The 22214-nt window shown below is 38.8% G+C and overlaps 1 protein-coding gene across 1 annotated transcript in view; it reads right to left on the reverse strand.

The window, feature by feature from the left end:
• LOC117435767 (probable G-protein coupled receptor 158) overlaps positions 1-21976 on the reverse strand; it is a 103149-nt gene extending 81173 nt beyond the window's left edge. Inside the window, exons 1-2 of the mRNA XM_034059181.3 lie at positions 20651-21976; positions 8984-9089 (exon numbers count right to left, since the gene is read on the reverse strand). Coding sequence (XP_033915072.3) covers positions 8984-9089; positions 20651-21531 — 987 coding nt within the window. The 5' untranslated portion in view covers positions 21532-21976. The remainder of the gene's footprint in view (positions 1-8983; positions 9090-20650) is intronic.
• Positions 21977-22214: the final 238 nt, after the last annotated feature.

The following is a 22214-nucleotide window of genomic DNA, read 5'->3' on the forward strand; positions in this document are numbered from 1 at the left end:
CTGCACACGCATCCTTCTTTCGACGCCAAACCCACCGCTGGTGTGCATTGCCAGAGAGCTCTATTTTCGTCTTCATCTGACCATAGCACCCGGTTCCAATCGAAGTGCCAATGCCGTTTAGCAAACTCCAGGCGCTTATGTTTGTTGTTTGCTCTCAATAAAGGCTTTTATTCCAAATAGCCTATTGGCATGGAGGTGGCGTCTAATTGTAGATTTGGAGACTTGGTGGCCCCAAGATGCAACCAACTTCTGTAATTCTCCAACTTTGGCCCTTGGATTTCCCTTTGCCTCCCGAACCATCTGCCTCACTGTGCGTGGGGGCAAGATACACTTGCGTCCTCTACCAGGCAAGTTTACTACTGTTCCAGTGGTTTTGAACTTCTTAATTATTGCCCTAATAGTGGTAAGTGGTATATTTAGTTTTTTAGCTATTGTTTTGTACCCACTGCCTGAATTATGAAGGTCAACAACCATTTGTCTCTTTCATTTGTGAGTTCTTTGCCTTTCCCCATGGTGATGGATGACAAATGGATTTCATATGCGTGTGTTACGAAGTGCCCGCCCCTGTGTGTATTTTGTGTGTTATGTGTTGCGTGTGTTAATGTTGGTGTATAGTCATTGGTACACGAGATATAAATGGGTCTGTGTTTCACGTGTATTTAAAAAGTGTAGATTTGTATTTAGGCACGAGGAGGGCACAAATCACTTCACGTGCTGGTTAAATGTAATATGTAAGCACGGGGTTGCACAGAATTAATTCACGTGCTGGGATTCAAGTGAATAATTAATTAGTAATTGAATCCCAGCACAACAGTATATATAGACACATTTTCTTTCACTCGTGGTTGGGTGTTCGAGAGTGGAGAACGGGAGAGAGAGAAGGAGAAGCAAAATAAAACGTAAAGTGTTTGTTCTCACCGTGTTTGTTTGTCTCCGTGCACCGTTTGTTAAGTGTTAGTTCGTTTTGTTTGTCTGTTTATTTTGGCTACAAGTGCCGTGTCCTGTTTTGTGTTCAAACCTTTTATTTTCTGTTCTGTTTATTAAATGCTGAGCGAAAGCATTCGTTCAGCTCCACCAAACCACACCTCCCTGTTGTTTTATTTCCTGCATCTGGTCTGACGCCACCCACTCCGGCCGTCTTTGTGACAGCGTGTTACCTCATTTTTATACCCCAGTGAAACAGGTAGCCATGGAAGGCCACAATACAGTTCCTTAAGACTGAGATGAACTTGAAGAAGTAGAATGTTAATGCAGATTTAATTTTGTTTGATTTTATTTATAAGAATCTTTAGCGGTGCCAATAATTCTGACAGATATCTTTTTGAGAAAAATGTTATTACTTGTTAATAAAAAAACTTTTTCTCTTTTTTCTAAAAGAATATGGTTTTCCCATATATTTGAGCATAAAATATAGCTCATTACCTGTGTTGTTTATTTTATACAGCCTTTTTTGCTCATCTTTATCAAGGGTGCCAATCATTTTGGAGGTGACTGTGTGTATATATATATATATATATACAGTGCCTTGCGAAAGTATTCGGCCCCCTTGAACTTTGCGACCTTTTGCCACATTTCAGGCTTCAAACATAAAGATATGAAACTGTAATTTTTTGTGAAGAATCAACAACAAGTGGGACACAATCATGAAGTGGAACGAAATTTATTGGATATTTCAAACTTTTTTAACAAATAAAAAACTGAAAAATTGGGCGTGCAAAATTATTCAGCCCCTTTACTTTCAGTGCAGCAAACTCTCTCCAGAAGTTCAGTGAGGATCTCTGAATGATCCAATGTTGACCTAAATGACTAATGATGATAAATAGAATCCACCTGTGTGTAATCAAGTCTCCGTATAAATGCACCTGCACTGTGATAGTCTCAGAGGTCCGTTTAAAGCGCAGAGAGCATCATGAAGAACAAGGAACACACCAGGCAGGTCCGAGATACTGTTGTGGAGAAGTTTAAAGGCGGATTTGGATACAAAAAGATTTCCCAAGCTTTAAACATCCCAAGGAGCACTGTGCAAGCGATAATATTGAAATGGAAGGAGTATCAGACCACTGCAAATCTACCAAGACCTGGCCATCCCTCTAAACTTTCAGCTCATACAAGGAGAAGACTGATCAGAGATGCAGCCAAGAGGCCCATGATCACTCTGGATGAACTGCAGAGATCTACAGCTGAGGTGGGAGACTCTGTCCATAGGACAACAATCAGTCGTATACTGCACAAATCTGGCCTTTATGGAAGAGTGGCAAGAAGAAAGCCATTTCTTAAAGATATCCATAAAAAGTGTCGTTTACAGTTTGCCACAAGCCACCTGGGAGACACACCAAACATGTGGAAGAAGGTGCTCTGGTCAGATGAAACCAAAATCGAACTTTTTGGCAACAATGCAAAACGTTATGTTTGGCGTAAAAGCAACACAGCTCATCACCCTGAACACACCATCCCCACTGTCAAACATGGTGGTGGCAGCATCATGGTTTGGGCCTGCTTTTCTTCAGCAGGGACAGGGAAGATGGTTAAAATTGATGGGAAGATGGATGGAGCCAAATACAGGACCATTCTGGAAGAAAACCTGATGGAGTCTGCAAAAGACCTGAGACTGGGACGGAGATTTGTCTTCCAACAAGACAATGATCCAAAACATAAAGCAAAATCTACAATGGAATGGTTCACAAATAAACATATCCAGGTGTTAGAATGGCCAAGTCAAAGTCCAGACCTGAATCCAATCGAGAATCTGTGGAAAGAACTGAAAACTGCTGTTCACAAATGCTCTCCATCCAACCTCACTGAGCTCGAGCTGTTTTGCAAGGAGGAATGGGCAAAAATTTCAGTCTCTCGATGTGCAAAACTGATAGAGACATACCCCAAGCGACTTACAGCTGTAATCGCAGCAAAAGGTGGCGCTACAAAGTATTAACTTAAGGGGGCTGAATAATTTTGCACGCCCAATTTTTCAGTTTTTTATTTGTTAAAAAAGTTTGAAATATCCAATAAATTTCGTTCCACTTCATGATTGTGTCCCACTTGTTGTTGATTCTTCACAAAAAATTACAGTTTCATATCTTTATGTTTGAAGCCTGAAATGTGGCAAAAGGTCGCAAAGTTCAAGGGGGCCGAATACTTTCGCAAGGCACTGTATATATATATATATATATATATATAGTAAAGGAGCAACGTTTTACAAAACACAATAAAATAAATATTTCAAGGGAGAACTCTTTACACACTTCAATTTCACAGATACATTTGTTGTATTGTGTGCGTAACATAAGTGACACGCATCTGAACACCCCTGGAAATCAAAATGACTATAGGCTTGTTCTATGGAGAGCAATGTTCCATACAGTTTGAAAATGGTCTGTATGGATGTCTTAGTATCAAGCAAGAGCTCCCCTGGCGTTAATGCAACCTCTACATGGGTGGGACATGCTTCTAATCATGTGACCGATGTTCTATGGGATTAAGGTCTGGACTTCCTACTGGCCGGTACATAACCCCCTGCTCAAGATAATCCATGGCAATTGAGGATAGTATGACAACAGGCATTATCTCGGCTCTGAATAAACCCAGGGACAATTGCACCAGAAAATTGTCATACAACTGTGTCTATGTACCGTAGATATCCCCCTTGAAAGCATAATAAGATTAGTGTGACCGCAAAGTCAGATACCTCCCTACGCTATAAATGAGTCGCCTCCAAAACGGCCATACTCAACCATGTTGCATTCAGCAAATCATTCTCCAGAATCAAACCCATCGATCATTAGTAGGCGTGATCATTAGTACTGCATTAACTCGCCATAGAATTTTTATTGCTCAACTCTATATACCACAATGCTTTGCACGCAGTGAGATGGAAGTCTCCATTGAAAATCAGTGGAGTCGAGTATCTTGTTAAGAGAATATCTTTTGAAACGCCCTTCTAAATATTATTGGCTGAAGCAGTTTTGAGTGAGGCTGGATTTTCATTGATTAAAATATTAGTGTGTGCTCCCATTGGTTAGAAAGGTTGCAGTGTTTTCGTCACAGTGTGATATTGACAGTTGGAAGTTTGTCTGTTTGTTGGGAAGTTTGTCTGGTTGATTGGAAATTTGCAGGTCCGTACAGCCTTTCGTATTAATGAATTGACAAATTAATTAATGAATTATTAGATGAATTAACAAATACGTTTATGAATTACTGTATGAATTGACAAATTTATGGATGAACTGCTGGACAAATTGACCAATTCACGAATTGACAAACAAATTGACAAACAAATTGACAAACTAACGGCTGGATAGTTTTGGCACAAATGGCGCTCCATAGAAAACAGTGGTAAACCTGTATCTCATCAGTCAACTGCAACAATTCATACACATTGTAGCCTGTACAACTTGGCGAGCAACCTCAAACGTCACGAAAACACATTTTCATCTGACTATCCTTCTGGATCAGGGGCAGATGCTGCTTTCGACATTCAGTAAAGAAGCTGATTTAACAACTCAAGCGTGTTTATCGCTCGTGGCAAACGTCCTTATTCAGATGAATGAATCTTTTTTTTTTACAAACTTGGAGTGTTGGAGCTAGACTGAAGAATGTATAAATGTTTTATTGCAGGTCTAAAATTAGTATTATATTTACATATCTTACGTCTCGTCATGAGCAGATAGTGTAATCATTTTCAAAATAAATACAGTGCATTTGTCATTCACAAAGCTCAACAGTATTTAAAACACGCAACAGTCATACAAAAAAAAACGCGTCTTTTTTTTTTTAAATCCAGCATTCAGATCTTCAAGGGAAGAGCTTGTCAAAAAGAATCCTTACAAAAATGTGAGTTTTTATGTGGTGTTTCTCGTGAAATCAGGTCAGTTATTGTATTTTGCTTCATAATAACTAAATATATTTTATTTAAAGTGCATAATACATACAGAAATAATGGAGAAACACCATAGTGTTACATTTTACAGTACAATACAAATTACACAGAAACTGTGTATTTTTCTGCCATCAAGAGATACTGTACTGCACAACAATGCTAGTATTTAAAATGTCTTGCTCTCGCAAACATTTCATGTTCACACTATGTGTCTTGCGGCTCTCGACTATATGGAAATTTTGGTATGTGGCTCGTAGGGTGAGGAAGTTTGGCCACACCTGATATATTGTTTCATAATAGAGGTATGTATTGTTTGTATCATGGTAAGACCAAACATACAGCATAACCCATTGTAGTTCCCCAAGTGGTTCTTAAATTAAGTATGTTTTATAGTTGGTATGACTACAAACTCTACTAACTCATTTAATTTGTGTCTTTTAACAAAATGGTCTGTCATGTTCATTTGATCTTATTATGAATCATGCAAGTAGCCCATCAGAAACATCACCTGCATATCATGATACATATTGTGTCATGACATTAGTGTATCTTATCCAGTTTCTGTCATGAAGTGGATATTGAGCCCATGTGCAATGTACTGGAGATTCCTCAGTGCCACATTGTCACAAAATCAGAAATTGAGTGGTGTGGTTGACTTCCCATAACCTTCTCCATGATGTCTAGTATACAAACCTGCAGTCTGATAACATGCCCACAATCTGGAAGCAACAGAAGGTGTCACACCAAATTGACCAGCTACATGTGTATCCCCAGATTCCAGCATTTGGACAGCTCTGGCAGTCTGGACCAGTCAGAAATCTTTGTCTGCCATGATTCCCAAACCACCAACAACAGACAGTGTTATCACCTGAGCAGACACTTGACTAAGGATTAAATGTGTCTAAATGGGGGTATTTACTTTTAAACGGAGAGGGGGGAGACTGGTGCAAAATGCATCTCAACAGCTGCCACAATTTATTGAACAACACGCAAAAGGTCTGCCTAGCGAATGCTGGTACAATTTTATGGACTGTATGTTCATGGTGTTTTTTTTTTTTAAATATAAAAGTAAAATATAAAATATTTTATAAAATATAAAATATAAAAGTACTTGAAAGAGAGTATAAGCTGTCTGCAGAGCCAGGTTTTATGCCTATCCAATTTTGTCTGTATTATGCATGGCTTTTTGAAGCTTATCTTCATTGTGTGTTTTAAAGAGCAACAGAAGAGCTCAATTAATATTTATTATTGCCACTCGCACATAAGACCCTATAAATCCTGCCAATTATATAAACCGGAACAAAGTCATAGGTTTACCAAGTCCTGTGTCCGGTCGAGTGTATAAAATCAATTGTTGTACTTTGATCCTGATGACTAAGAATGCATCATCTTTTAATATGAGCATTTACAAAAACTAGTCGACCAACAAACATCAGGGCTAAAAAAGCAAGAAAACCTTGGCTACTGTATGAGTCAGCACGCTAAAGGAACACATGTCTCTACAAGGATCCACCCTACCCTCTTGATACACCACCAGAATGTGTGTCTTCTCCAGCATTTAGGATTTCTGTGATTTACGCCACTATAGCAAGTAAGTTGCTTGTCATAATATGTTGCACATGTTTGCACACTAACTCAGTCAAGACCCACTTGTGACCAGAGTGGTACTTTCCGATGATGATTTTCTGCAGAATTAGTCAATACAGCTGGGAACGAGATGGGTACACTGGCACCCACTAACATGGCCTTTGCAAAATCACGAGAACCTTCTGCTTTCCGATGATTGTAGCTGAATAGTTGCACACAGCAACTCTTACATAGTGTATATAGACCTAATGATCACAAGTCATGCCACGTTACCAAATAAATGTGCATACAATGCAGACTGCCGTGCCTTTATAATGTTACTTACATTACATGTCATTCATTATACACTTTACAATGTGTATACATGTTTAACTATGCTTCATGATCTCCCCAAAATTCCAGTGCTAATGGATAAGGTGACCATTATTTTAAATCTAACATTATTTAAAAAGATATACTCCAGTATAAATATGTGCACACAAAATAACAGGGAAGAAAAAATACTTTTTTGGACAAATGCACGGTTTTAATTTAATACCTTTCTCTTTGCTGCAATCCTCCAGTGAAAGAACTACAAAGACAAAGAGCACTCTTAATTATTTATCATGCCTGCTGTAATCCATTAAACTACATGTATTATACAGGAGTCAAATACACGCTGGATTATAAAGCTGTCTAAGTAATAAAACCAAAGGCAATAAGCAAAACGAGGAAAAATACTACTGACTAGGGTTTCTCCCCTCTAAAAATAGACATGTGAAGTGTTGATTCATTTACTGTGGGGGTGTTCAGTAATGAAATCAGCTGCCAACAGGCCAATCCGTGATGAACACATGCACAGTGAAATGTTATATAAACAGACAATGTATTTCAGTAACATAAGGAGGATGTCACTTATAAATACCAGCAACAAAAATCCCTTTTGGTAAAGAATATGCTACAAAGGTTGGCAGTACGCAGCCCACTGGAAGCAAGTAATATGCATTTGTCAAAATATTTTCATCTGTATGTCTTAATATTGTCAGCCATTCACTTTTAAATACTCATACAGCATTTCCTTAAACCTGTAATCAAGCATTAATGCATACCTGCTAGATACAGTAATTGGCTGAGGTGACTATTCAGTGCTCCAAGCATGCAAATGTGTATGATTGCATTGGTAAAATGTGTGCCTGTGTAGCAGGGCATGAACCGGCAACCCCACACACCGAAAGCGAGCAGCTAAACCACAATGCAGAAGAGCTGAGCTCATCTGCATTCAGGGCTACAGAGCTTTTAACCTCATCTCATCTCACCGACAGGGGACAGGACGGAATCTGTGACGGCCGTGTATCACACAACCCAGCCCGTTACACCTGGATCGCTGAGGCTGCTTGAAATATATGTGGCTAAAGCAAGTTTCTAGATTATAAAGTCCTGTTAGCTTTTGGAGGGCTTCTGCTGTAGGACCATTGACACGGAACCTGAAACAATCTGAGGATTATCACCTGCTTTTCATCAAAAGCAAGACCAATTAATTAGCAGCCTTTAATTCGAAAGTTGTTTTTTTTATAATCATTTTTATGCTTGTGTGTGTGCTGAAAGGGGTATGCATATTAAGTGGTTCAGTACAAAGAAAGAATGGGTTCTAAAGTAGTACAAGCAGAATGCATTAAGCTGGATGTGTAAAATACTCCACCATCAAAGAAACTTCACCTACTTGCCTGCACCTTGTAGATACTGCGTTATTAATTGTATTACAAGAGAAAGTTACTTTGCATTCTAACATATTAATGGATAGTTAGCACATTCCTTGTTCCTCTTGGGTATGGTATTTCTATGTTTTATAGCTAATTCCACAAATGGACAGTGCTCACAAGTTAGTGTCATTCTCATCTGGAAAAGACCCTTTCTAAATACACCTACCTAACAGCAGATCTGATGATTTTAAAACTTAACTACCTGGCGTTTCTCAAATGCAGCTAATAGTGAGGCCACAGCAGAGCCATTTGCCATTCTCTTGATCAACATTTCAATCGGGTTGGTAACAGTATCTGATATACTGCTTTTCATTCCGCCCATTTGATTGCTGTTGTCCTGGTCCCATTCCGAATCCTCCGGTATGGGGAAAATGGCATAGCTCATTCCAATAAGTGTAGATGGAATACCTTGTGCATCTCCAGCAGGGGATAATAAGCAACGCTCAATAACTGAAGCTATGCTGTTGCTATATAGAAATACTATGGCTTTATACAGCAGTGTCCAAGAAAAGGGGGGGATACCTTTTTAGTTTAAATAACACAAGGAATTTGGACTCTGAACTGACGATAAATGAAGAGACAGTTAGGTCCTGGTTTTTGCAAGAGCGGAGGGCAGCTGAACGTAGTGCAGCAGTGTTCTTACAGTGTTGAAAATGGATTTATTGCACTGGGCTGCTGTCACAAGGTGTTCCTTTCAGACAGAGCCTGGTGTTCTCAAGCTCTAGATGCTCTGTGTCTGGACCACTGGCCTGATCGTGACCCACTGCCCTGTTAGCAGCCTTACCTCTGTGCTGTTCAAGTGGCACCTATGAGTTCCTGCAAACCATCCATCACTGGAGCACTGGTCAATGTCCACATCTTGGAGGTTAATGTCCACCCTAACCACACCCCTAGAGAAAAAGAACATAAGCTTAGTAATAGTTTACTTTTTCAGTGATACCTTTTAATAGGATGAGCTCAATATGTATGTATTATAAGTATACATTTTATTTTGCATATCAGCTCCCAAAGATGCTGTTTCCATCATAGTATGAGGATGGAATTTGATAATCTTTCCTTCTCTGATTTTAAAGATCATATTTGGGAATTGCTTAGAAGCTCCTGCCAATGCTTCTCCTTCAGTCCATATTAACAAAAAGATATGTCTTATTTATCCTATTCTTAGATCTCTGTAGCTGCTGATTAAGTTTGAACTGCACATGCTTTTATTGTGTTGTTTGTACATTGGAATTGTTTTTTTACATTGCAATGGTCTTTTCTATTGTTTTCCAGGACCCCCTTACCAATACATTGGTAATAGGACAGTATAATACATCCGATATGTAAAAACATGTACTGTGCTGTATGAAGCTGTGTTGTGTATGCTATGAACTGTTTTTATGAGCTGTATGTATGAGTTATTTTTAATAATCCTTATGGCTATTATACCACAGATCCCATTGATATGTCTATGGATTTCTCTTTCCTTTTTATCATCTACAACAGATCTCAGAAACATTTAGAATTTTTGTAAACAGCAGTCTATTATATCAACATGGATACAGAAAACAAATACCAACGGTTAATAACTTTAGAAACATAAAAGTCTACAGTAGACAAACTCCTCAAGAGAATATGTCTTTGTTTTAAAATATGTTTTGATAAAACGTTTGTCTACTTTCCCATTAATTCACCTTATCATTGAGTATTGGAAGTTAGGGTTGACTTGCCAGAAACCTTGTCTAGCATTGATCTGGCAAGTCTTACCATTACATATTCTGCATCTTACATGGACACATAAACAGCCATAATACAGATTATTTCAAAACACAGTATCTGGAACTGATGTGGAAGCCAAAGAACTACTTGGGCACGGTAATGAACAATATTATTATTCCATTTCTATTTGTACAGTATATTTCTAAACAAAAACAAAAAATCTGTATATGCTTTAAAAAGCAAGGCTGCTCTGAAGTGCACTGACAAAAACAAATTTGAAGCAAACTCCAGCTGTTTTAAAGAACTGTAGTTGCATATAATTTCAGTGAAGTATTTAAATTATTAATGTGTCAGCTCTCAGTGCTCCTCATCTTTAAAAAGCCATTAATGCTCTGTAACATACCTATAAAAACGCTACACGTTCCAGCTCTTGGGCACAAAGAAAAACCCTTTCATTTAACAGGAGCTGTCAAGATGGTCCTCTGCAATTAATACAAACTGCTGGAATTACTGTTTTGTCAGCTGTTTTAATCAGAGTAAAAGCTTATTTGTGAGCTACAGTTTTATTAAATTTGATATTTGTCAAAGGAAATTTGGTGACACCTTGGCCCTACGTATTAGACAGAGGAAGACGCAAACTTGAAATGTATGGGGACAGAGCAAAATCAATAGTTCTGTTTTATTTCATTCATTTTTATTTGTTTTGCCAGACTTCTGGTCATTCAGTACATTTACATGACAAAGCGTTTTCCCGAAAACTAATGTTTTCAGAAAACTGAGTCAGAAAACTGATTTTCTTAAAACGTCACTTTTCTGTGTTTACATGATTAACGACAGCAAGTCTAATTAGAATTCAACTGTATACATGGATTGAAGTTTTGGAAAACGCAGGATATTTTGGCATACAAAGTACTGTAGTAGCCTAAGTACGATTTGAACAGACCGGACATTTTTTTCTGCGATAGAACGTAGACCAATCCAATAACAAGCGCTTTATCGAAGTGTCAGGTCTTAAATTCAAAGATTACTATCCTATACCTCTATTCAGATTCCCGAAAATGTGCAATCAGCCTTTCCAACAGCTCATCCTGTTCCATATTATCAGCTTCTTTTGCAAACATTATTTATCAAGTAATTTTAAAGTTGGAAAACATGTGCTGCTTCAGTATGGGCTATTCAAAAAATATATACGGACAAATATTACTTTATCCCTAACATTATTATTATTATTATTATTATTATTATTATTATTATTATTATTATTATTATTATTATTATTATTATTATTATTAATATTTATTTCTAAGCAGACGCCCTTATCCAGGGCGACTTACAGTCGTAAACAAAAATACATTTCAAGAATCACAGTACAATAATAAATACAATTACGAGCAAGATAAAATACAATGACTTCGGTTCTAGCAAGTAGCCTACAAGTATATGACAAAATACGATTCAACAGAGCAAATGGATGCATGCAGACTGACTACATATTATTATTTTCTCTGTTTTCTAAAACCATGTGCAAGAATGAAGGTCAAAGTTTGCACATGTGCAGTACGCTATCGGAATAAGTTTTCCGAAAAGTGCGTTTACATGATATATTTGGTTCGTTTTCGGAATTGAATCGGAAATTTCTAGGTGCTGTTTTCCGAAAACTGACCTAAGGAATATTCCGATACATTTTCCAAAAAACTGTGTTTACATGACTTTTGATATCGGAATTAGTTTTCGGAAAACTTAGTTTTCCGAAAAATATCGAAATTCTTATGCTCATGTAAACGCACTGATTGTTATTTCACTTGGGGGTCTAACCCTAATCCTTTACAGACTATTGCCTACAAACCCAGCACCGCCACTGGAACCCCAGCACACCATCTCTACATTGCTGTCAGAAGTGGAGGCGAGGCAGGTACCCCGGGGACACACTTGGAAGCTGGCAGGGGAGAGTGTAGAAATGCAAAACTAGACTCGCCCAAATAATTGGCATAGGCAAAACTAGATTGGCCCAGCATCGATGTTGAAGCTTTGGATGAAACTAGACTGCCTAAACTTATGGCATGGGTGAACCAGATTCACCCAGCATAGATTTTGAAGTGTTGGATGAAACTAGACTCGCCTGGGCTAGTCCCAAAATTCAGTGAAAACTGTTGAAAAAACAGGTTTCGCCCAATCATCTTTTTCAAGTTCCGAGCGAGGGCCGAAAAAAAATGGTAACTTCGGGATTTGCCCAGAAACCTTTGGCGATACTAGATTGGCCTGGGCAAAACTAAACTCGCCAGACCAACGGGTCTCGCCCTTAACATACAGGCTAATTTCACTATAACAAACCCTTTTTATAACGAACACCCATTTTTAATGATCCCAATAGCAAGAACCGATTTTTTCAATGCAAATTAACCCTATTAGAACGATCACGTACAGGATCGACCCGGATACAACGATCTCAGTACTGACTGACACTGAACTTTCTCCAGTGTCAAGTGTGTTATTCTCTCAGTGAAAACAAAGACCATGGTTGACTAATTCAAAGATAATGCTAATTCAAAGATTACCTATTGTAGTACGAATCATGCATGACGAATGCAATCATTGCCTATCCGTCATCTTCACACAAACTGCAACCAGGCAACGGGTGTGAGGAGCAATCTACGCTGGATAGGTTTTTCAAGAGTAAGGACATGTAATTACTTTATTCAGCATGTAAGTGTACATTCTTTACTTTTTAAGGAAAGGGGGAAATTAGTGTTGGTGTAATTTATATGTGGAAAGTTGTTATGTTTGATCAAATGATTGTTTACAGACTGCAACACGGTACTTGTGCCCAGCCGAGGCCGTATGAAGAAGCAGGAGTCGTCGTAAGAATACCGGCTCATAAGTAGTTTAGTTTAGGGGATATTGATCCCAAGTAATGTAAAGCGAGAGTTACGTTGTGTAGCAGGTTCCTGGAGCAGGACACCTCGTTTAGTAAGGCTAGCGCTCGCCCTGTGTTGACCCTTTTATTTGTAGTTTTTGTACTGTGTTTTATTTAGCCTTTTGTACAGTCTTCTGTATTAGAGAGTGTAAGTCACCCTGGATAAGGGCATCTACTAAGAAATAAATAATAAATTATAGAGAGTGACATGAAGACGGGACTCCCGTGGGACCCATGGGATTCCCGTGGTATTCCGTGGTACGGGAAAAAAATTGTGGTAAATTTTGCGGGATGGGATGATAAGGAGTGAAGTTCACGGGAACAGGCGGGACTGGGAAATAAAAAAAATAAACCTCTCAGGAAGGGCAAGAACGGGATTTAAGCTTCCAGGAATGGGTAGGAATGGGACTACTCTGCCACCAGCAGACAGGAAGTTTTTTTGCTCTTTAAAGTCGTAAAAGAGCCTATGACATGAAACTTGACTGTTACCATAAACATACAAAATAATATTAACAGGTCTCACTTGAACATGTAATCACATTAATTGTACCAAATTATGTTTAATCGCGCTGCAATGAATCAAATAACACCTGGAAATACACAGAGGGTGATCTCCATTTCCTGTTGTGGGGCCAGGAGACTGTGACTTCAGGCTCCTTGCATTTGCCAGTATGGACAGCGACAGTGAAAGGGAGAGTAGCCTAATTTTTGTATTTGTATTTGCTTGCGATTGTAAGTCGCCCTGGATAAGGGCGTCTGCTAAGAAATAAATAATAATAATAATAATAATTTTATCAGTTTCAGACACCTCTTATGAATGTGAATTATGTAGTGACGGATCTGACGTAGAGAGAGAAAACAAGGATTGTCTCCTGTATCAATTCGAACCGTATGCTTCCGAATCAGAAGGGTCAAACTCTGAAAGAGACTCCGACAGCACCAACACGGACGGACCAGCAGGATAGCAGATGTCTGTGGAGAATCAGTGTCTTGGCAACACAGAATGGTTAATAAAAACCCTTACGTTTAACATAGATTGATACTTAAAATATTTTATATTACCCATAATTGTATAGTTATGTCAGTCCTTTAGTTAACAATATTAATACATGAATTATTGATACTAGCAGAATAACCGAACGCTGTGGATTGCTACTGGCATGTATATAACATATCTCTCTCTATATACATATGTACAGTATATTAAGGATGTGCACATCATAATGCAGAGATGTCAAAGGCTACGATTTGGCCGTAGCAGCTACTATTTTTTGGAGGTACTGCTTCGGTGCTACATTGAAGGGGTATGTATAATACTACGATTTTTAATAAATAAATACATGATGGATACTCCCTGAACGTTTATGAAATATTATTTCAATACCATGTTTTTTGTTGTTTATTTTTTTAATGAATTAATGGTTTGTAATACTGTATTTCACTGACAGTTTATTGTGGCATTGACATTCTAAAATCTCTGAGCCGGGTTGCTTAGTAACCGATTTAGAATCTGAAACTGCCGCACAAAACTCTAAACAGTTGTTTTTATATTACTGAATTTATATATTACATCATTATATTGCACATTGTGCTTATAAATACCCTGTGCTTGCACTGTATTCTTTTCTGAAAAAACTAAAACTAAAAACAAATTACTAGAAGTATACCGGTAGTATTTAATGCAAAACCCTATAAACCCTAATTTTCTACATGAATACGAAAAAATCTGTACCTCCAAATAATAGTTGATCTCTGTTTATCATGGGATGGGATGGGACGGGATTTTTTTTGACAGGACAGGATGGGACAGAATTTTTTTTTTTTAAAGTTATGGGACGGGAAAAATTTGGACAGGACAGGACTGAAGTTTCTTTCCCGTGCCACTCTCTATTCTGTATGTGTCCTCTGTGCTTTACCATCATTGGTAGCGTCACATGACCTGTTTATTTCCTTTCTGTTTTGTGTTTAATAAATCCTGCACGCCTGTGCCAGCGTTTCAACTCCAGCTCCTCTGTCTTACAATGTGGTTACCCACACATGTGACACGAGTACCTTGTCACAATACTGTTTAAATGTTGATCAATGTGAGGGAATCTTCATAAAAGTACTATGTATTGATGTTCAATTCAAATTTGCTGTTTTGTCATTATTCTGATACAGAAAAATGCCAAACCCTATGTGAACAGGATGTGCAAAGGGTGTAATAAATGTAATGTCCAGACCAGGGTTTTGCTCCCAAAAACTGTCTGTGTTTATTTAATTCAAATAATAAACAGAATAAAACTTCTCAAAATAAAGCAGGTCGCCCCTATACCAGCAATGGTATAGGGGTACCACAACACAGTGGGTTGCAGTCACATACAAAATAAACCAAACAAATCAAAAACACTCCAGTAACCACAAGTCGACGAAACTGTGCTTTTGGTGCAGGTGTCTGTGAAGTGCTGCTGGTGCTCCGTTGTGCTATGCAGTGCAGTGAGACGGTCAATCGGGTACATGCTGGCTCCCTGGCTGCAGCTCCGGTCTCTGTGTTACTCCTCTGCAAAGATAAAAATAAACAACAAACGCAGGCTCCGCGTAAAGCAGCGTACTTGCGTAGCTGCGTCCCCTTTGTACTACCCAACTCCTTCCTGCAATCAGCACGGCACCCCGGTGTAACCAATCGCTGCTTGGCCCACAGCTGATCACATGAGTCGTTTCGTGTACTGACAGCTACATGCCTCCAGCAAGATGGCCGCCTTCCTGTTTCCGCCCACCATCGAGTCGACCCGTCTATGGGGAAGCGTACTACCAACCTTACATGGCACCCTTTCTGAGATTTAGAGTATCGATTCTTTCTCTCTTTATCACACCCTATTATAGTGAACACCCTGATATAACGAACATTTCGTCAGGTCCCATGGGGGTTCATTATAGTGAAGTTAGCCTGTATATACTGTACTGTAATATACTACGGTTTATGTTAGCCTAGGCATTACCAGTGTCTTGTGTGGATTCACACATAAAAGAACAATGCCTACTGTTTCAATTGTATTACAAGTTTTTAAGTTATGTTTTTGTTATACCTCATTTCCACTGGCCCTAAAAAGGGTGTTTCCACTGCTGGCAACATCAGCCCTGGCCAGCCGCAGATGCTTTTTCTGGCCTGGCTTGCTATACTCTACCCGAAGTGGCTAGGCCTGGACACAAAACAACTGCGTCATCCCATAGCATGGATGCATGTGCTGTATAAGAAGCTGACAGGGGAACAGAGCGACACAATCAAGCTTTTTTCACTACTGCATTTCCTCTTCTTTTAGAGGGTTTGGACAACTGGGTATTGGGAAGGCTGTCTGAAATCGTAGAGCGAAAATAAAAATAGCGCTGAATGTTCTTTCAATTGCAGCATCTATTGCTCGACCACGGCCCACAGTGGAAATGGCATTAGTGTGTAGAAGAAACAGGACTGTACAATGAGCCTCAACAGTGTACAAGCAAGGGCCTCTCGTCAGCATAATGTTAGTGTGATGATGATCTAGCTGGCGCCAATGCGTTTCTGTCTGTGAGTGATAAGGTAATAATAATATTAATGGTAATCGTAAGCCATCTCCTAGACTAATGCATTTTGCCTTTTGGGGGGTAATCCCCTAATGACCTTAAATAAATCTTCACTTAATCTCATTTTGAATACAAACAAATTATTACACAGGGTGTCCAGCTCTCTGTGTAGATTTCTGCTGATTACTCCCGAAGACAAACTTTTGGGTCTGTGTTTAATCAATAAATTTTATTTTCATCAAAGTTTTTCACACAAGCGTGTCCCTAAATGGACAGGGAATTGGAAACGGTTTTTATGATGGCTTAATTTAAGTTGTAAAGTTTTCCTCAGGTGCAGCTGTGTAATAAAGAATCTGAAAACTTATTTGGAACCTTTTCTTTGTTTCTTGTAAAGACATAGATAACTATGTACAGAGGATGCCTATATATATGGGCAGCAGTGGGCAGCAGTGTGGAGTAGTGGTTAGGGCTCCGGACTCGAGGGTCTTGGGTTTAATCCCAGGTGGGGGACACTGCTGCTGTACCCTTGAGCAAGGTACTTTGCCTAGATTGCGCCAGTAAAAACCCAACTGTATAAATGGGTAATTGTATGTAAAAATAATGTGATATCTTGTAACAATTGTAAGTTGCCCTGGATAAGGGCATCTGCTAAGAAATAAATAATAATAATATATCTACTTCCAATATATTCTAATACTCTTAATAAAATATTGCCCATAATGGCTAAAATGTGGCAGGGTTCCCTGTTATCACAGCTAAATTAACTATCTAAGGAGAGACAAGTTTGTGGTTTGTCAGTTTAAAACCCTTTCATAAGAAAATACACAATCCTCTCTGGGTTTGTTGCTGAATTCATGTCCAATTTATGGTATAGCAATATTTCCTGATCATACCCCCTCCCTATTTTTTTTTTTTTTTCAGAGCAATAATATCAAGATCAACTATTTTACACAACTAATTTAAACACTGGAGTCACATTTTTTATTTCACTGTAGCTTTTTGGTCCCTTGCACAGTAGTTGCCATGACTGTTAGTTACACTGTAACCTCTGCTGTGTGCAAGGTATTACAGCCAGCATGAAATCCTGATGCCTGTGCATAGGATTGCACTGTTTGAGAATACTGGTGTTTAACTCAGACCTGCAATGGTCATGGGCAACAAACAGCAAACGCATCTTACTTTCAGAAAATGTTGACTGTGTTATTCTAGTATCCATTTTCAATCAACATGTTCATATGAATATACTGCACAAGAGCAAACAAGCCTAAGAAAGTCAACAGTCTTTAGAGTCACCAGGAAATAACCCGCTGAGAAAGTGTCTTAACATCCTCATGGATGACAAAAAAACAGTGAACAATGAAGTGTGTTATGCAAAATCCAGAATAATAATAATGTGATTACTTTGTGTTCACTCACAGTGTGAGAATGTGATGCTGATCATTTCTTTCACAGGGTTGGAGTTTCCTTGGTTCCATCAACAACAGTCTTTTAACTGTGTTTTGGAGATGACATTGAACTTAGCTTTAACTTTCAACGTCCAGTGAAGGTGGGGGTTTTGCTGGTGGTCAGTGTTGAACTGCTGTATTACTCTTGGAAGCTGCCCTGTCATATTCATTTTACTCTTCACAAGTGTGACCTGCCTGTTGCCCGGTTACCTGCTGCAGCGTGATTCTAAATCTCTCACAGGAAATCCCAGTATAACAGAGTAGTAAACTAGAGTAAGGTATAAACAGGGCCAGTTTTATCAAGTAATGGAAAGACCATTTTATGACATTTTTGAAGCACAAATCCCATGACGAAATGGAAAATAACTAAATGAGCTGAAAATTGTCAGGGCAGATTCATTTCTGAAATGCAGATCTTTGTCATTTTGGATTTTATTTTCTCCTATGAATTGTATTCCACTTATGAGGAATGACTTTATATAACTTTGCAGCACATTCCTCATCTGTGGAATAGAACTGATAAAACATAAAAGTCCATGCACTGACTGTATGTGTCTCCTATTGCAATATGGGGTTTTCTTAGCTGAAGATGGGTTTGAAGAGTGAACCCTAATCATCTCAGAACAAACTACTCTTATATCACTGTGTTATCTGTTAACTAGAACAGGGAAGTTATAAAAGTAGAAAAGAATGGCCCTGTTAAAATATATGGCACTTAAGACTTTGCTGTTAGTGCTGATAGACAATAATGCAGTCATTGGCAGAAAGAAGACTTTGATGATAATCGTATCTAGTGAGCAACATATTGCCTTAGATTAGATTTAGATTTGATTTGTCCTGCCTATTGAATACATTTTTTTGTATTTTTTTCCAACATTTCTAACCCTGGTTACAAATGCCTTGTGAAATGTGTCATTACAGTGAGAGTGCAGGTCAGTGCTTTAGTAATCAGGCCTGTCCTATCATTTCAATAAACAGCAAGAAGAGTGTGGGGCTAATTATTATTATTATTATTAGTAGTAGTAGTAGTAGTAGTAGTAGTAGTAGTATTTATTTATTTATTTATTTATTTATTTTTGCAATCACTTATTCCTCCCTAGTAGCTTGGATACTAGAATAGTAGCCTTCCATTCGTTTGTTTTCCCACATCCTGGTCACCAAGGAAACTGTTAGCCAGACAGTGAAGAAGTCATAGAGCAGACACAAAATATATACCAGAGGAATCCAAATTTTGTATATTAGGATAGGTCCAAACAAAATAATGCTTAAAGGAGGGTTTTTGTTTTATGTAAAAACCCCAATGATCTAAACTGGCAATTTGTAAAGGTGTACTTGTTTAATAAATGAAACAACGCCATCGTTATTGGTGACACTAAAGGTTTTGAAAGTCCCTGCAACAAAATGTTGCACCAGATATTTTTAGAACTGTGCATTATTTGTCTTCCCTAAGTCTCTTAATCTTTCTTACCAACAAATATTACATTATAAAACTGTTTGTCCCCGTAGTGAGCATGATCAAAGTCCATGCTTTAAATATGATATATATAGTATTAAATAAAAAAAACCATGTACATGCTTGGAACTCTTCAAAAACCATTCCATTCACAATATTCTAACTGAGAAACTTCAGACAGTAACACATATGTTAGCAATTACCTCATTATGACTTCAAGCCAACTATTACCATATGTGAAATCACAAAAGTCAACTTGAAACTCTGAAGAGCCATTATGAAACTGCAGGGAGTAAGAATCCAGAGTGGTTAACGCAAATGCAACGTGACATCACTCCTAATCAGGTTGTGGAATATGGGAAAGACACCTACAGTAGAAGTGCAAATGAAACAAACTGTACAGCAAGGAGAGAGAAATCCAAGAAAATCCCTGGAGAGTTGAGAAGGCACACAGAGGAGAGTAAACAAAATAATAGATGCACTGTTATGGGCAGCTGTTACAGTCTTAACATTTAGACCTTTCAATAATGATGCCATTATCCTCATAGCAACGTTTAAAAATGCATGCAAATACATATGTTTAATGCCCAGGTAATGGCCATGAAGCAGATTCATGATCTAAAATAAAGTTCTTAACTGATGTTGCAGTAGAACGAAGCACGTGATATAGCCTGCTTTGGGCTTGAGAAGGAAGCCAGCACTTCCTCTCTGAGGGGAAACCACGTGAGTGTACAATGCCAGAAGCCTTTCTTCAGTACGGTACTGTACATTGCTTTTTCTCTGCTTAAACGCCGTTTATAAAAGTCATAATATACAGTGTGATTTAAAAGTAAGTTTACCACATCAACGCACCATATCTCATGTGGTAAACTTACTTTCTAATCACCCTGTATAACCCATTTCACTGTGTTATAGACTATATCGCGGCTTTTAGAAGTACGGTATTTATGACTACAATAATACAGGTTCATTTTACAATGTTCAATTACTGGACGCATATTGTGTCATCCACCCCAAACCTCAATGTTGCCTTCATACCAGTCCGTCTCGACCCAAATAGCAATTTTGCGATAAACAATGAAATATATGAAGAAACCGACAACAACCAACGATTCAATCATTTTGGAAAAACGCAGCACTAATACACAAGGAAATTGAAAAAAAGTAATGATTTACTGTAAATAAAAGATTTATACAAGCTGCATTAGTTTGTCCCAAACTTTAAGACTTCCCGTACAGTGTATCTTATTCTTAGACTGTACTCTTACTTTATACAAAAATATGTCATATTTACAATCTGCTATAATAAAAAGGAAGAACGCGCTACTGGAAGTAGAAGGTGAGTCACACATTGCAAAGAATAATATCAATAAAGGGACACAAATATACGCTACATTCCCATACCTGAATTCGGGGATGAGGTTTGGTCTAAGTCCATAGAATCCAGCCGATAGAGTAAGAAGCCAGTGGGGGATAAAATTTCCATTTTGACACTCAAGGTAAGGTGCAGACCACTTGATGTGAGTTTTATCAACCACGTAACTGTCTCCTCTTCTCAGTGAAGCGTCCAGCGACGCGATGTCGTGGATCAACACCCTCCTGTGCAGGTGAGGCTTCCTCCTGGATTTGAACTCATTGAACCACTCTGTTTCCAGCGTCTTGTTTCTCAAGCGGTGGGCCGTGGAGGACAAGTCTTGGAGTACTATTTCGCTGTCCGTTCTGGTGGCTTGCAGTAACACATGTGGACCTGACGACACGGGTTCCTCGTTGAAGGTGACCACGGCCTTCTGAATTTTGGGGTCCCCTTCCAAAATGCTCCTAACTAACGCGTGGTACCATTCGATGTCCCCTCGGAGGTTTTTCTCCCTGTACCTGTTTGCTTGCAGGATCATGTTGAGGAAGTTGGTGGCATGCAGCACCGTATCCAGCGCACTATGCAGAGAGGAATGGGATGCAGTGTGTGACATGCCCCGTAGACTCCCCAGTTCGTATCCCTTGGAACAGTTGACATTTTTCAATTTAGAAGAATCCCCCGTATGAAGAAAAGCCGTTGCGACCATGGGTAGATCTCCCTCTATTTTCTGTGCTAAGAAAGAGCGATCAGTGGTGGATTTCATCAAATAAGACGTATACTGTGGGTTGTTCATATGACTGTTATAAATAGGTTGCTTTCCTTTAATAGTCTTTTCCCTGTGGTGCACAGCCCGCCCATCAAATCCATGATTTGATCCAATAACAAATCCTATTTGTACCTGAAAGAGTAGGCAAAGCAGGAAAACAGCCATATCGGGTTTACCTCAGTCTTCTTTTTTATGATATGCGAAGAAGAAATGCAAATGCATGCAGCCCAAACCGTGGCTAATCTTCAAAACACCGAATGCAATTATAATCACCTGTAGATAAGCTAACGCGGTCTCAGCTGTGGCTTAGCTCTGGAAATACGCTAAGGACAGTCTTATTCTCAGCAGGTCACATCCTTTTCTCAGAGATATTCTATAGTTAGCTTGCTTACGTCTGTATCCACATCCGCCTGTCTGTGATTGTTATTAAAAAAATGTTTTGTATGGGAAACAAAATCTTCCTCCACGCAAAGTAGCGCCTCCAGTTTGCCAGTCACTCTTTATATACTGTGATACTCGCCCACAAGCAGTCTGAATTGCAGGGGAAAATACGATGACTATTCAGATGCAGAGAAGCGTACCGCTCACACACTTCGGCAACAAGCAAACTCCTCCCTCTTCTTTCTATAAAACAAGCAGTAACTAAACACAGGGGCAGCTAAGAACCAATTGCCCTTAAATCCCGTCTTCTTAATATTCTAATAGGGTTTCTAAAGTGGGCTTGATTCGTGTATGGCTATTCTTTCTGTCAATCGTGATAGAGAAAGGTTAGGTAGAGCCGAAGGAGCTGTCCAGTGCTGAAAGTAGAGCAGCGCTTTCAGGACATGTTAAGAAAAGTGTTGCACAAG

Source organism: Acipenser ruthenus, chromosome 3, assembly GCF_902713425.1.
Source record: "Acipenser ruthenus chromosome 3, fAciRut3.2 maternal haplotype, whole genome shotgun sequence".
In the NCBI taxonomy this organism is placed as follows: domain Eukaryota; kingdom Metazoa; phylum Chordata; class Actinopteri; order Acipenseriformes; family Acipenseridae; genus Acipenser; species Acipenser ruthenus.